Here is a 16,908-nt window from a genome sequence, read left to right as displayed (position 1 = left end):
GGTGTGGTTTGGAGTCATGTGGTGTGTGGCGATTATTGCTGTCTTCAGGAGTACTCCCACTGCCCACTGTGCTGACGTGAGAGCATCGTGATGTGAGGTGCAGGGCCGGGGTGGATCCCGATGTGAACCTGTCCTGTGGCACCGTCTGACACAAAAATGTGAAAGCTAGAAGCTAGAAACTGGGCCAGAAAAGTTTTTCAGATCTTACAGCTTCTTACGGTGAAACTCAATAGAGATTTCCTAAATTTGGCAGTAATCCCAAAACTTTCATTACTAGAAATGCCATGTAGTCACATGCACATGTATGTTTATTGCAGCACTATTTGCAATAGCAAAGACATAGAACCAACCCAAATGCCCATCAAAGAGCGACTGGATAAAGAAAAGGTGGCACATATACACCATGGAATACTATGCAGCCATAAAAAAGAATGAGTTCATGTGCTTTGCAGGGACGTCGATTAAGCTGGAAGCCATCACTCTCAGCAAACACAGGAACAGAAAACCAAACACCACATGTTCTCATTAGTGGGAGTTGAACAGTGAGAACACATGGACACAGGGAGGGGAACATCACACACTGGGGCCTTTCAGGGGGCGGGGGGCAAGGGGAGGGAGAGCATTAGGACAAATACCTAATGTATGCAGGGCTTAAAACCGAGATGATGGGTTGATGGGTGCAGCAAACCACCACGGCACATGCATACCTATGTAACCTGCACATTCTGCACATGTATCCCAGAACTTAAAAAAAAAAAAAAGTGATATAGTTGTGAAGCTGAAAGAACCTCTTCTAAACTGTCAGTACAAAAGAAATTTTCATTAACCATGCTAAAGGAAAGACTAAATTATTTTTCTCTATAGGAATATTTCAAAATCATTGGCATATGACAAGAAAAAATACACAGCAAACAAAAAAGTAGAAGGTATTCTAGAGGTATGTCAGGCAGTTTAATTAATTAATAAAAATACTGTTATTTTGCTGGATTTAGTGATGTCAGTGCTGTTTGTATTAGTTTTTTTTATTACTGTATAATCACAAAGTTAGCAGGTTAAAACAACATACATTTATCATTCCATAGTTTCCATAGGTCCAGAATTGGAGCCTCAGCTGGGTCCTCTGCTCAGGGTCCCACAAGGCTCCAATCAAGGTGTCAGCTGGGGCTCTGACCTCTCCTGAGCCTTGGGGGTCCTCTTCCAGGCTCCCTAATTGTTGGTAGAATTTAGTTCCTTGTGGGTGTAGGACACAGGTGCTCAGATTCTGCAAGTCACCTGCAGGCCTCTGCCACGCGCCCTCTCCATAGGCAGCTCATACCACGGTGGCTTGCTTCTCCAAGGCCAGCAGGACAGTCTTCAGTCTCCAGCCAGCCAAGACGGTCTTATATCATGGGGTATTCCCTTCACCTCACTGAGAGTCACCAGGGAGTGAGAGTGCTGGAGTACTCATCTTTAAAACTTTATAATGGATTATGATTTCTCATTCTTTGTCAGCATTTACTTTAATGTCCAGTATTACATGTGTAATTTTGTATCTTAAGGAAGGGCCCCCATAATGAATAAGCTTCAAACCCAAACCTGGATATCCTCCCGGGTCATGCTCCCCATGTCTTATAATGAGACACTTTTGTGTTTGATACCTGCTTTTCTTTATCTTATTCTGAGAGTCAAGCTGGATAAATCTAATGTAATCTGCTGAATTTCCCCAAAACATTTTTGTGCAAGAGAAGCAGGTTGGGAGATCTGCACCTGCTTTGGAGGTGTGTCGTTTGTTTTTGCTCAAAAACTTATAATTTGCTTACTAAAGGTTTTTTTCCCTCTGTAACAGAAGTTGGGGAGGAGAGGGGGTGAGTAGGGGAATTAGCATTAGGGAGATAGGATTAGAGAAGTAGTTGTTAATAGAGGCGAGAGAGGGGGATTTTGCTTCCCCAGGGAGTATTCGTAAGTGCTTGGAGACATTTTTGGTCGTCACAGCTTGGGGGAAGATGCTACCAACATCTAGTGTATGGAGGCCAAGGATGCGCTCAACATCCTACATCACACTGGACAGCCCCCAACAAAGAATTAACCAGCACAAAATAGCCACAGTGCCACTGTTGAGAAACCTGCATTAGAGGCAGAGCTGTGGCAGATCTGAGGAGAGATTCCCCTATAGTGTTAGTGATTGAGATGCCCCGGTTGCCAGTTCCAAGGGCAAGTTCAGATACAGAGCTGGGGCCAGGCGCCGTGGCTCAGGCCAGTAATGCCAGCACTTTGGGAGGCCAAGGTGGGCGGATCACCTGAGGTCAGGAGTTCAAGACCAGCTTGACCAACATGGAGAAACCCCATCTCTACTAAAAATACAAAATTAGCCAGGTGTGGTGGAACATGCCTGTAAACTCAGCTACTCGGGAGGCTGAGGCAGGAGAATCGCTTGAACCTGGGAGACGGAGGTTGCGGTGAGCCGAGATCGCATCATTGCATTCCAGCCTGGGGAACAAGAGTGAAACTCCATCTCAAAAAAAAAAAAAAAAAAAAAAAGGGTACAGAGCTAGCACTGCTGAGGGGAGACTAGGAGAGCCTGGTCTGGAGGTGTTGAGGGTTGTGTGTGTGTGTGTGTGTGTGTGTGGTAGCGGGTGGGGTAAGATGAGGGGGAAGATGCATGCAGAAGATTCAAGAGTTTTTTCTCTTCTTTCTATTCTCTTCACAGAGACCAGAGAAATCTGTGCCTGGCCTTAGTCTGTTTTTCTCGTGGGCTAACATATTTGAGAACGGGAAAGTGGCAGTTATTGAAGAAATTGTAAAATAAAATCGGGGCAAGGAAGGAATAGAAATGAAGTAGTGTATGTTTGGGGGAGGAGTTCTAACTGATTTTCTAAAACGGTGCTAATAGAACCTTCCATGATGATGAAAATGTTCTGTATCTGTACTGTCTGATACATGTGGCTGTTGTGCATTTGAAATGTGGTTGGTGGCTAGTATATTGGACAGAATGGTTCTAGAATCATAATATTTTAGCTCGAAGAGACCTTAGCAGTAATTCTCAAACCTAGCTGATTATAGAATTTCCTGGGACACTTAAAAAAAAGGCCTCCTGAATAATGTTGGCAGAGCTGGAGAACTGGGACTGTGTTTCAGTGGTGCTCTCCTGGTGATTCTGACACGTGGCCAGGTGTGGCAGCTCCTGCCTGAGAGATCATCTAGTCAAGCCTGATTTCACCAAAGGAAACTGAGCTCTAGGTTCAGGGAGATCAGCTGTCTAAATCAAGCTTGTCCAGCCTGTGGCCCAGGATGACTTTGAATGCAGCCCGACAAAAATTTGTAAACTCTCTTAAAACATTCTGAGATTCTTCTCACTATATATATATATATTTTAGCTCATCAGCTATCAGTGTATTTTATGTATGGCCCAAGACAATTCTTCTTCCAGTGTGGCCCAGGGAAGCCTAAAGATTGGACACCCCTGGTCTGAAGTCTCCTGCACCATTCAGACTCTTTGTTCATAGTGCATGCTTAACCCTCATTTAAAGTTTTTTAGTTTCTATGATGGAATTTTCATGAAGATGAGATTATGGAAGGAGCCATAGTCCCAGAGTCTTTATTCTTGTCTAAGTTCTAACTTTGAGAAAAATTGGAGGGAGATGCCAGGGTGGCAGCAGTCAGATTTTAACCTCCTTATGCTCGGCCTAACATACTTGTTTTTGCCTTTTTTGGGAGAGTAAGGTTGGGGATGGAGAGGCTTTGGCAGCAGCTGTTTCAGACTTTCAGTCTCCGGCGAAGTCAGCTTAGAGGAAAGTCAGCTTAGAAAGAAGGGGTCTGCATGAAGTTTGTCTTAGACTCGTGTGTCTTGGGCATCTGAAACTGAGCCACGCAGAGCTCTGCAAGGCCAGTAGGGGATAAGTATGGATCATGCTAATAGGATACAAAGACTTTGTGATTTTCTGTTTCCAGCTGAGCAGTGTAAACATCAGGGTTGTAATGGAATGTTGGGGTAATCAACATACTTTTCACTGAGTACAGAGGTATGTAGGTATGTACGGCAGGACATTCTGACTTCTGTGTCAAAGGAGCCAGTGGAACTCTGGCTGACTTTATTCTTGGAAGTTCAGAAATACACAGTTGAGATAATTTATGGTAGAATTCAGAGATCTTCAGAGGGCAGTGGTGTTTTGGATTTTTTGTCATATATTTTTCTTTTTGGAAAGGAGTTAAAAGAAGGACACTTGAAAGCATAGGCAAGTTTTCACATCTCTATTGGCAGATAATTTATTAGTACACATTGAAGAGAACCTAGTTCTAAACATGTCTTAATATTTTTATTTTTGAATAGCTGTTAACTGATGATACTCTTTTTAAGTCTTCTTCAAATAACCCTTAATTCACTTTGACATTTCCAATTCCATTTTTAAGTAAAAAAAATTTTTAAATCACAGCCTCATTAAGGTGTAATGCACATATGATGAAATTCGCTCTTTTAAAGTGTACATTTTTTTTTTTTTTTTGAGATGGAGTTTTTCTCTTGTTGCCTAGGCTGCAGTGCAATGGCACGATCTTAGCTCCCTGCAACCTCCACTTCCCAGGTTCAAGTGATTCTCCTGCCTCAGCCTCCTGAGTAGCTGGGATTATAGGCGCCCACCACCATGCCCAGCTAATTTTGTGTAATTTTAATAGAGATGGGGTTTCACCATGTTAGCTAGGCTGGTCTCGAACTCCTGACCTCAGGTGATCCGCCCGCCCCGGCCTCAAGTGTACAATTTAATAGTTTTTTTTTTTTGCATATTCATACAGATGTGCAGCCATCACCATTGTCTAATTTTAGATCATTTTCATCACTCCAGAAAAAAACAACCTACATATTAGTAGTCATTCCCCGTTACTGCTTCCCCGTCCCACCCCTGACCTCTGGCAACCGCTTTCTGTTTTGATGGATTTGCCTGTTCTGGACATTTCATATAGATGGAATCATACAATATGTGGCCTTTAGGTCTAACTTCTTTCACTCAGCATCGTGTTTTGAAAGTTCTTCCATGTTGCAGTGTGCGTTGGTACTTCATTCCTTTCTCAAAAACCCACACCACTAAAAGCCTCTTGGTACACTGTGTTAGTTTGTTCTCTTGCTGCTGTGAAGAAATACCCAAGACTGGGTAGTTTATAAAGAGGAGAGGGTTATAACCTCTTTTCTTCCACTGGGCTGGGGAGGCCTCGGGAAACTTACAATCATGGCAAAAGGGGGAGCAAACATGTCCTTCTTCACAAGGCGCCAGGAAGAAGTGCCTAGTGAAGTGGGGAAAAGTCCCTTATGGAACCATCAGGTCCTGTGAGAACTCACTCACTGTCACAAGAACAGAATAGGGGTACCGCCCCCGTGATCTCATTGTCTCCCGTAAGGTAACTCCCCCAACACACTGGGATTATAATTCGGATTACAACCTACATGATGAGAGTTGGGTGGGGATGCAGAACCAGACCATATCATACATCTTGCCAAATTACTTTTCAGATGAGTTTTATACTTCTGTTATGAATAAGAACTCCAGTTTCTCACCCTTGCAGGTATTTGCATTATAATTTTATATTGACAATAATATTACCAAGTGTTCTGCTCTGTGCCTGGTTTCCTCATCTGTAAACTGGGATATCTGTCCTTATTGTTTAAAAACAAAAAATGGCAAAACGGAACTATAAAGAACAGAAGTGTTATGTAAAATGTTACTTCTATAGTGTCCTGTTCATAGTGTGAAGTGCCCATATGTGGAATTTTGTTTTTTGGCAAATTTTATTCCCCTTAAGACTTTGTTAATTACCGATAATGTTTATTTCCTCAGTTTGTAGAAGACTATGAACCTACCAAAGCTGACAGTTATAGAAAGAAAGTGGTTCTTGATGGGGAAGAAGTTCAAATAGATATTCTGGACACTGCTGGGCAAGAGGACTACGCAGCCATTCGAGATAACTACTTTCGGAGTGGGGAAGGGTTTCTTCTTGTGTTCTCAATCACAGAACATGAATCCTTTACAGCAACTGCCGAATTCAGGTATGTCTGAAATGAAATAGCAGAAGCCCCCAGGAGGCTTTTTGCCTTTTTTCATATGTCTTAGGCTTATAAGGAATTTGGGGCTGAGCATACTAGGAGAGGGCTGAGCTTGTTCTCAGGAATAATTCTGTCTAAAGGATCTTCTAGGGCTGGGCATGGTGGCTCACGCCTGTAATCCCAGCACTTTGGGAGGCCGAGGTGGGCGATCACGAGGTCAGGAGATCGGGACCATCCTGGCTAACACGGTGAAACCCCGTCTCTACTAAAAATACAGAAAAAATTAGCTTGGTGTGGTGGCAGGTACCTGTAGTCCCAGCTACTCGGGAGGCTGAGATGGGAGAATGGCGTGAACCTGGGAGGTGGAGGTTGCCGTGAGCCCGTGAGCTGAGATTGCGTCACTGCACTCCAGCCTGGGCGACAGAGCCAGACTCTGCCTCAAAAAAAAAAAAAAAAAAAAAAAGAGAATCTTCTGGGGCTCTCTGAATCTAATCTTGGCACATTATAGACCATGATGATTATAATCTCTTCGGGCTTTCCTGATCTGTGATTTCTGAATGAAATAATTTTAAGAGTCTTATTGTCCCTGAAAAAGAATGAAGCTATTCCATATACTCAAGAACTTATGATTTTGTTCCTATAAATCCTGAGAGATTTTCATTGATAAATCAACCATCTATCTTTTTAATAATTTTACTTAAAAAAGTAGCAGATTCAGTTTGTTTTGAAGGTTATGAAACAGTGACCGGAGAGTGAAAGATGTGAGTCAAAACGACCATTTGCTGCTACTTAAGGACTTCTAGCATAGTGGAGGGGTGAGAACGTGGCTTTAGAGTCAGGAGACCTGGTTTGAATCCCTGCCTTGCCACTCACTGACCATGGGCAAGTTTACTTAGTGTCAGGATTTTGTTTCTTTCTCTGGAAATGCACTTGTGAGTTGAGAAATGAAATGAAAGGATGCATTAGACGGTGAATTTCATGGGGGCAGGAACCTGGCTACCCTCCATTGTCCCCAGGCCCTGTCACAGTACATACACGTGGCACTTCCATAGTGAGTAGAATATCCATTGTTATTTATTTTAAAATGTGGCAGTTATTCTCCATGAAGGTGTTAGAGAAGAAAGAAAAAAAAATATGGCAGTGAAAAATACCTTAAGTTCATTTTGTTATAAAGAAATAGCCTTTTGGGCATAATTATTACGCTCTGTAAATATCTCTTTACGCCATGCCCTTCCTGTTTCTCCTACATAATTATATTTTAAAAAATCTGTTCTTATAAATATATCTATCTGGATGACTTTTTAAGAAGCAGATCTAGAGTTTAGTAGGGAACTGAAGAGAAAAAGCCCCAAATCAATCAGTTTTTAAAATTCTTTAGTAAGTTCTGGTCTGACAGTAAGGTGGGCAGCCAGAGGTGAAAAGGAGAAAGCTAACTATCCTTCCAGGACTTGGACGGAAGCATCACTGAGCCAGGTGAGCGCAGGTCACCCAGCAGGGCGAGTGAAGGATAATAGGGAGGTGCCTCAGTGATGCTTCATAGCTGCAGGCTTCAGAGTCGAAGACCTACTTTTCTGGAAGCAGAGTGCGTGTGTTGCAGTGACCAGTTAAATGACTGTGACTCATTATGAGAAGTCCTGTTACTTTTTAGACATTTCAGACCTTCCTAAGGGCTGCTGTGTTTGAATGTAGCCCATGCATTTATAATTGTTTGCATCTACATAGTTGTTCTTAATGCCTCCTAGAAGGTAAAACAGGACAGATGCACACACGCTCTTCTTCTTCCCTGCCCCGAGCCTTTTGATTTCCTGTTGTTCTGTGACTTACCTAGAAGGGAAGTGGGCAGGAGAGTCCTTTGCAGAGGATATGAAGAAATACAGGTATTTAAAGTGTCCCTTGTCCTCTCCTCAGTCACCAGACGCACAGATAGTACGAGGGCGTTCTCACAGAGTAGGAGCAGGGCTCCCCTCATCATGGAAAAGGGTTTTGGCTGTTAGGTGAAAAGAGAGATCCTTAGAAGAAAAAGGACAGTTGAATACCTAAAACCAGAAGGAAGGGGAAGTTAGTTCTTCTGACTTGAATTTTGCTTAGGTTTCTCACATTGTTGGGAACGGAAGAATGCAGGTCGATTATCTGAGCCCTGTGGCTAAACTTAGTCAGTTTACTTCATGCCTGTTAGCAGTTTTAAAACAGCATTTCTGTATTATCTTTCAAATAGAAAGGCCCCAATATAAAATGACATGTGAATATGCTGTCTTCCTTGAAACTTTTCCTGGAAAATATTTTATGAAGTAAGATAAATAGGCTTGTTGTTAAGAGACCAGAACTTGGTACTCCCATTTTTGGATTGATATGTTTATCAGTGAGGTAATTTTGTGTTCCCCTGCAAGGCTAATGAGCCAGAAAGCTGTCAGTTTTTATTGTTCATAGTTTATATTGATCACATGACTTTTAAATGTATCTTGTTCTTTGACCCGAGTTCAAATGTAGGATATAACAAGGCTACACAAAGCCAGTTTCAAGCATCTTTTCATCTTTTTAGTTTGTCTTAAAATATTTGCTATCTGGCACTTAAATTGACTACATGGAAATTTTATTATTATTATTATTTTTTGTAGATACAAGGTCTCCCTATGTTGCCCAGACTGGTCTTGAATTCCTGGGCTCAAGTGATCCTCCCTCCTCAGGCTCCCAAAGTGCTGGGATTACAGATGTGAGCCACCACGCCTGGCCTAGAAAATAATTTTATTATTGTGAAATGTTACCCTATACCATATAAAAGTCAGTGCAGATCTCTAAAAAATACATTTTGAAGGGGACTCTTTTTAGAATATATTGGAATATAAAAATAGAAATATTCTCACTGGACCAAAATAATGGAAATGGGATATTTAATTTTTAAAAAAATATTTGGTTTTGATTAGTACTTTCAGATAGCTGATAATTTTTAGTAGATGTAAAATTTAATGTGCTATGGGTAATGGTATTTTTATAGAAGACACTTTTGAAGAACTTTTCCATAGGGCTTGTAGTATTTCCTTTCATTTTTTTCACTTTGTAGTAGAAAAATGGTATGTATTAGAATGTGATTACTGCCTAACATATCTGTCCCAATTCTGTGTCTGCATAGAAACTGGGGGTGGGATGACATACTTGTCATGTACACATGCAGATCTAATCAAAGCTGAAGTTTCAAAACAAAACAATATTCACCTTTCCTACTTGAGATTCCCTTGGACATTTATGATCTGTTCAGTTCTGTTCTATAATCTATTTCATTGAGGGAGAGGGGGGAAACTGCTGGTTGTGACCCACTAGATTGGTTTCGTGATCCACTAACAGACTGCCACCTTCTGTATAGAAAACACTGGATTTCATAGCTTTTATGTTACAAAGAAATATTTTCAGGGGAATTAGCATTTTATGGAGATAGTTCCTTTAGCTTGTTTTTATTGCAGAGATTGACCATTTTTCTTCTTTTTCTTTTTTTTTTGTACGTAAGTTGGGGACCCTGTTGTGATGCAAAATCCTGGGCTCCTATCCAGACACCTACTTCTGTAAGACTGGGCCCAGAAATCTGCGTTTGTAATGAGTGTCCTAGGGGATTCTCATGCAGGCAAACTGAGAACCCGACTTGGAAGACACTTGTCTCGCTCATGACTGCCTCTAGGGAGTGCTTTCTCAGAACATGCCCTAAATCTGATTATTTTTTTTCCCCTTCTGCCTTAGGAAAGGCTTTTATTTTAGATGGGTTCACAAAACTGGGGTTGTTACTTTGGTTTTTTTAGCTGCTGTATTTTTGGTGTAACACCTTAGGGAACAGATTCTCCGTGTGAAGGCTGAAGAAGATAAAATTCCATTGCTTGTCGTGGGAAACAAGTCTGACTTAGAGGAGCGGAGGCAGGTGCCTGTGGAGGAGGCCAGGAGTAAAGCCGAAGAGTGGGGTGTGCAGTACGTGGAGACATCGGCGAAGACGCGGGCCAACGTGGACAAGGTAGGTGTGCACTCTGTGTGGTTCTCAGAAACAGACCTGAGAAACGGCAGAATGGAGGCATCTCACCTGCTGGGTTTTATGAAACCATTTATGAAAACTAGGTGAAGGTTCTGATTTATATGAATGTCTAAGCCATTATCGTGATTAGAATGAGAAGCATTGAGAGGATATCACCCTGTATTTCAAACAGCTCACAGAACCTTTCACTTTGTCAAGAGGTTTCATTAGAGTATGCTTAATGTGTTTTTTGGGTTTTTTTTTTGTTTTTTTTTTTTTTTGAGACAAAGTCTCACTGTGACACCAGGCTGGAGTGGTGTGATCTCAGTGCACTGAAACCTCTGCCTTCTGGGCTCAAGCAATCCTCCTACCTCACCCTCCCAAGTAGCTGGGAACACAGATGTGCACCACCTGTAGCACCACCACACTGGCTGTTTTTTGTGGAGATGGGGTTTCACCATGTTGCCCAGGGTGGTCTCAAAGTCCTGGGCTCAAGTGATCTGCCTGCTTCAGCCTCCCAAAGTGCTGGGATTACAGGTGTGAGCCCCACACCCGGCCATCTATGCTTACTGTTGGTGTGGTCCTGGGAAGGATGGTGGGACAAGGCCACTGGTTTGTGAAGGCTGGGCTGGAGGGATGGACGTCATTAGCTTCTGTGTGTGCTGTTACCTCCCACAGCCTTGCTCTTCAGGAGCAAGGTGGGCGGGCCTGGCTGCTTCTAGGAGGTTCCCCCATAGGTGCCCTTGAAAGATATGTGGAGCTTCTTGATTTTGCTTTCATTGAGTTATTGGTTAGATTTGTTCTTTTCACCTTACTGTTCACTGACAGAGCCACAGTGTTCTGTCTTTGTAGTGTAGTCTGTAAATAGTATTTGCTCTCAGAAATCAACTCTCTGGGATCTCTTTTTTTTTTTCTCTTATCCCATCCCAGCATACTTTCTCAATCAAATCTCTGAAGCTAATAAAAGGGTGACCTTGAGTGACAATGATGAATGCTGACAATTTGAAAATCCACCTGTCAGGGGTTGCTATTGTCAGGCCTTTTTTCTTTTTAAAATTAAGGTTCAATATGGTTGCCACACAGCTAAAATCTTAACGCTGTACCTTAAAGATGAGGCTTTCCTTCTGCCTTGAGCTCATTCACTAGCTCTCACTGCATATCCGTGTGCTTGTACAATCTAAGCACATAGCACTTTGGCGGCCTCACAGTGGACACGTCTGCTTTTTGTTCTGCGGCATCAGCATCTGAATTCCCCATATTCCCATCTTCTGTTTCTCTTTCTTGTGCAGAAACATTCCCATTTGCTTCATGACCTGACAAGGGAGAGATTTTTTTTTTTTTTTTTGAGACGGAGTCTCACTCTGAGGCCCAGGCTGGAGTGGTGCAGTGGCCGGATCTCGGCTCTCTGCAAGTTCCGCCTCCCGGGTTTACGCCATTCTCCTGCCTCAGCCTCCCGAGTAGCTGGGACTACAGGCACCCGCCACCTCGCCCGGCTAGTTTTTTTGTATTTTTTTTTTTTTAGTAGAGATGGGGTTTCACCATGTTAACCAGGATGGTCTCGATTTCCTGACCTCGTGATCCGCCTGTCTCGGCCTCCCAAAGTGCTGGGATTACAGGCTTGAGCCACTGTGCCCAAGGGAGAGATTTTTATCCAAGCTTTATTTTCACTTGAAATGGTGCTAGAAGAACATTGGTATTTAGAATGTTGTATTAGAAGGGATTTGCTTTAGTCGCACTTTGGCAAGATGCATCTATTTGTATGTGTCGTACATAAAAATATGTATCTTAGGAGACATATACATGTAGGATAGATATACATATAGGATACATATATCCTACAACCTAAGTCCATTTAGTTGTAATCTGCAATGGGAAGCGCATGTTCCTTTGTCAGCTTTTCTTTATATTGTCATCTCTCAACTCTTACACTCTCATATTCTTGTGCTACTTAAAATATTTTTATTAAATTATTTTCCAGCTGTGGAAACCACACAGGAAATCCAGAAATATGCCTCATTTAAAAAAAATCAGGGAGACTCTCTCAGCTTGGAACTGTGGATGTGTATTTCCTGGATGGGTTGTCGTGTGGGGGGTCTGCGTTGTCATCTCCCCTCATCTGCTGGACCAGCTTGACCTGCCAAACAGGAACCAGCAGAGATTTATGACTGGCAGCGTTGTATTCACTTGTAAAGAATTTATATGAAAGGTGTGATAAGATCAGCCCATGAACAACTTTGTCATCATTTTAAGTTGGATGCACTCCATTCCCCTCCTCTTGTCTTTTGCTGTTAGGACAAAAAGACAAACCTGTAGCATTGGAAGCTGTTCACTGTTGCTGTCTCGAGTAGTGCTTTCCTGAGAGGCTGGCGAGAAGGGGTGTTTGGGTTGGCCTGATCTAGCTGGGGGCTGGGGTTGGGGGTGCTTTTCTGTGCCTGGAGCTGGTGGTAAATGCATGTGGAGCCCCACACTCCAGAGGCTTGATCTTGCTTTTCACCAAGAAGAAGGTGTGGCCATGAAGGAGCTTGTGGTTTTGTGTGAATGTCCAAAGATAAGGACTGTGCTCAGTCCCACACTTGCAGTCTCCGTCATTCTCTGTGAGAAATCTCAAATGTCTCTTCGTAGGATTCATATTTTGTCTGCTTGGGTATAATCAGTCCTCTGGCATGATTGCTGGTAGCAGAGGGCAAAACCCAGACTACTATGACAAAAGGATAATCCGTATCTAAATAACACCCTGACCTTCAAAAGGACAAGTCTCATGAGTTCTTGATAAAGTTCCTCTCGGCTGACATCACAAAGGTCGGAGGAGTGGTTGTTCCTGAGATTGAGGGTGGGGGAGTGTGCGTGGGGAGGGATAGGGTGGCCAGAAGGACATCTCTCCTCCTCTGTCTTCTCAGTCCCCTAGTGCAGGAGCTTTAGTTATTGATACTTTACGCCCTCCTCCTCCCACCCTACTGCCTCCCCAGGGCTGCTCTTGTGGAGTTAGCTGGGAAAACTGTCATGCATAATGATGTTCCAATCTCTGTGGGGTCCTTGTAAGGATTAAATCAGATGCAGGGGTGTCAAGAGCACCTGGGAGCAGGGACTCATCACGGCATTCTTCCCTTTCCTGGTGGTTGGAAATGCTAGAAATTCTGCTTGCTGTTATTACTCTCAATATTTGTAAATTTTATAAATGTGTAGATCTGTTCTATGCAAAAATACATCTTACCTTTCATCAAACTTATTGTAAGATTTTATCATTTTGAAAGCAGCCATTAGGCTGGGTGCAGTGGCTGATGCCTGTAATCCCAGCACTTGGAAGGCCGAGGTGGCCGATTGCTTGAGCTCAGGAGTTCAAGACTGGCCTGGGCAACATGGGGAGACCCTGTCTGAATTTAAAAAAAAAAAAAGCCGCTGTTGCATGGCAGTGACAGTACCATGATTCTGTCCTTGGCTTGAGCAGTTGTGTGATATGAGCAGTTGCATGAGAGATGTTTGCTTTGTATAATTAGAATTTTTTAAGGTTAATTTTTCTTATTTGCCCATATCTATTGTTTCTGTTGACATATGGTTTATAAAAATCAGTTTGACTTTATGCTTTAAAATATAACTACATATCCTGCTTAGTCAGATTATTTCATTGAATCCTTCAATGCTGTGTTCACAGTGTCAGGTTAATAAAAGAAAAAAGTCATTAAATGGCTCTATCTTCACTTCATTCTTTTTACTCCTTCCTCCTCACCCCCTAGGTGTTCTTTGACCTAATGAGAGAAATCAGAACAAAGAAGATGTCCGAAAACAAAGACAAGAATGGCAAGAAAAGCGGCAAGAACAAGAAAAGTTTTAAAGAAAGATGTTGCTTACTATGAATGTCAAGGTGACGGATGAAGCCAGCTGCCCATAAGGACACAGGGCTGGGTTGGTAAAGAGAAGGCTGTGGTTGACTTCTTGCTTGTGCTTCCTGCTCTCCCCAACTTCATTCACTCAGACTTCTTTAAATGGGGAAAAATATTTTTGTGACTCAGTGGCTGGCAGAAGAAACAAGCCCATACAAGTGGAAGGGCTGCTTTGTCAGGAGGTTGTGGAGTTTCTGTCTTCTCCCCTTCTTCCCTCCCAAAAGCTTAACTATGTATAAAGTGCCGCAGGTGGGAGACAGCTGTAAATTACAGAGAGAGAGAATTGTCACAGCATCTTATTTTGTTCCTAGTTTTATAACATTACCATCCTTTGTTTTGAACTACAAATATTGTAGTGGGTTTTGGAGGAGGGAGTGGAGTAAGATGCCCTCCCACTTTTATCAGGTTAGTAGTAGTACTGAGAAAAATCCCTTCAGCTCTAAGCACACTGAAAAATCCACCGAGTTTTTGGGTAAGTTTCTTGGCAATACCCTATGGATCTGAAACAGCTAAAAAAATGAATTCGAATTGCGCCAAATAGGTCAATACCAAGCTTCCGAATCCTCCTCACATATGAAAAGTGAAAGTTGTGAGTTGTTTTCCTCTTATTTAAATACTGGCCAATTATAGTCTGTGTTGGTTATTTTTCTCCTGTAAGCATCCTGATTTTTATGTAGGAATTTTTTTTTTGGCAGACCAAGTGAAGACTCAAGAATGGTGTACATTATAAATGACACACGTTTCCACTCATGTAGATATTTTTAAGTTCTTTGGCTAAGTCCTCTCCTAACTGCTCGTCCTCTGGTTAGGCCCCTCCCTCTCCACTAGTGGCGAATGCATGTGTCTTTCTGATCAGCGTCACTGCGCACGGAGGTCTATTGAGCCTCTTGCTAAGTGTCTCACACACACTCTTCCCAAAGACGCGACGAATTAAAGTTGTATCCTGAAATCATGAAGCCAGAGCCTGTGCCAGACCTTCTGCTACCTCTCATAGAATTGCTCTGTAATTCCAAATTTAAAATTAGAAGTGGAGAGAGATAAGCCATTGCCCCGTTGCCTCTGAGAATTGGCTGCTGTTTCTAATCTAATTATTTTCTAAGATAGCCAGATAGTTAGAAAAAGATTTTCATTGATGAGATATTTTTAAACTTGCTTGCATCAGTATTTTAAATTGAGCAAACTGTAAGATTTTCATCAGGAAAGGAGCACTGTGGTAAAAAGCCCAGTATTCACATTTTTTCCCAGTTTTCAGAAGTGACATTTCATATATAGGTGCCAAAAGTGAATTGGGGTGCGGAGAGCAGGAACCTTTTGAATTTACGATTATCACAGAGATTGTAGAAATTATGATCTGACTGGAAAACGATCCTGTATCCCCTCCCAAATAATCATGGGCTTTTTTTTTAATAAAAAAGCAGACAAATAGACTTTCTTGGGATTGCAGCCTTTTTATTTTATCCTTTTGTCATCCATGTGAAATGCAAGTACTCCAGGAATGGCCAGTTATTCATTATTGTTCTTGTCAGGCATTCTTCAATATCTGACAAACTATTTCAATTAATACTTGAGTTGGGGGAAATAAAATGATAAGTATCAGCAGTCATTTTAACTTCATGTTTCCTCCATCTCTTCTTAAAATTTAAAAAGTTGAGGGTAATGGCACTCTTGAATTTTTGAAACAAGCTTTTTGTTTTCATCCTTGTTTGCCATCCATTTGATATCAGTTCTAGTCAAGAGTGGGTAAATTTGGGCCGGTCACAGTGGCTCACGCCTGTAATCCCCAGCACTTTGAGAGGCTGAGGTGGGCAGATCACGTGAGGTCAGGAGTTCATGACCAGCCTGGGGGAAACCCCATCTCTACTAAAAATATGCACAAATTAGCCAGGCGTGGTGGCAGGTGCCTGTAATCCCACCTACTTGGGAGGCTGAAGCAGGAGAATCGCTTGAACCCTGGAGATGGGGGTTGCAGTGAGCTGAGATCATGCCACTGCACTGCAGCCTGGGCAACAGAGCAAGACTCCATCTCAAAAAAAAAAAATTTGGAATATGTACAAGTGAATTAAAGATGTTATGACTTATTTCATGCTATAGAAATTATACTTGATATATTCTATTAATATATTTCTACAATTATATTTAATTGGATAGCCGTTAGAAATGGATCTTCTAACAAAATAACTTGTACATATGAGATTCTTAGCTATTGAAAAATAATGAAGCCATGCTGCTTATAAATTGGAAACACACTCACTAAATGTTTAGATATGTCCATAGCTTAGTGCTATTTTAAAAAGTATTTATTTTAGAACTATTTGAGCACCTACTTGGTATCGAGCTCTATTCCAGGTGCCGGGGATGTGGTGTTGAACAAGATAGGCAAGATCTGCACTCCCCTGGAGCTTAAGCTTTAGTAAGGAAAGAGAAATGAAAACATCAGGATAACTGCTTTAATGAAAATTGAGCAGTATGACAGAAAATGTCTCTAAGGCATAGAGCTGATTTAGATTGGGTAGCAAACAGGCTTCTCCAAGGGAGTGATGCGTAAACTGAGACTTGGTGACCAGAAGGAGCCAGCGCTGTGAGGAGCGGGTGGGCTGGGTGCAGAAGCTTTCCAGGCTAGAATACAGCTAGTCCCAGGATCCTAAAGTGTTCAGGAAGAAACCCAACGACCAGTGTACAGCTGGAGTACAAGGGAGCAGGAGCAGAGTATTAGAAATAGATGTAACAATCTATGATTTCATCAGGTAATGTGGGGAAAAGTATGTTGACATAATTTTCTACAAGTGCCCTATTAAATCTAAGGCACCCTGATTATAAGACAACATAAACAATTTATGTACCACTAGGAACCCTACCAATTAAATGAATTCAGCCTGATTCCAATGACATAAAAATGTAGGAGAAAATGGGTCTTTTAGATTAGGTCAATTGTGGCATATAATTTAAATGACAACTGAAATACAAAACTCACCTCTGTTGGTCTGTGAGCTACTTTCTAATAAAGCACCATAGAAGCTTAACAGTGTTTGAAAAGT

General features: G+C 42.0%; 1 protein-coding gene across 6 annotated transcripts in view; it reads left to right on the top strand.

The window, feature by feature from the left end:
* Positions 1–15,300, top strand: part of RALB (RAS like proto-oncogene B) — a 52,884-nt gene extending 37,584 nt beyond the window's left edge. For 5 of the 6 annotated variants that reach the window (XM_021923511.2, XM_021923512.2, XM_021923513.2 and 2 more), the window contains exons 3-5: positions 5,802–6,010; positions 9,821–9,998; positions 13,727–15,300. In XM_021923511.2, the coding sequence (XP_021779203.1) occupies positions 5,802–6,010; positions 9,821–9,998; positions 13,727–13,846 (507 nt within the window). In that variant the 3' untranslated portion in view covers positions 13,847–15,300. Of the gene's footprint in view, positions 1–5,476; positions 5,530–5,801; positions 6,011–9,820; positions 9,999–13,726 lie in introns of all 6 variants that reach the window. The other variant, XM_021923515.2, reaches the window with a different exon arrangement.
* Positions 15,301–16,908: the final 1,608 nt, after the last annotated feature.

The sequence above is a fragment of the Papio anubis genome, chromosome 10, assembly GCF_008728515.1.
Source record: "Papio anubis isolate 15944 chromosome 10, Panubis1.0, whole genome shotgun sequence".
Classification (NCBI taxonomy): Eukaryota; Metazoa; Chordata; class Mammalia; order Primates; family Cercopithecidae; genus Papio; species Papio anubis.
This window is presented reverse-complemented; position numbering and strand designations above follow the sequence as displayed.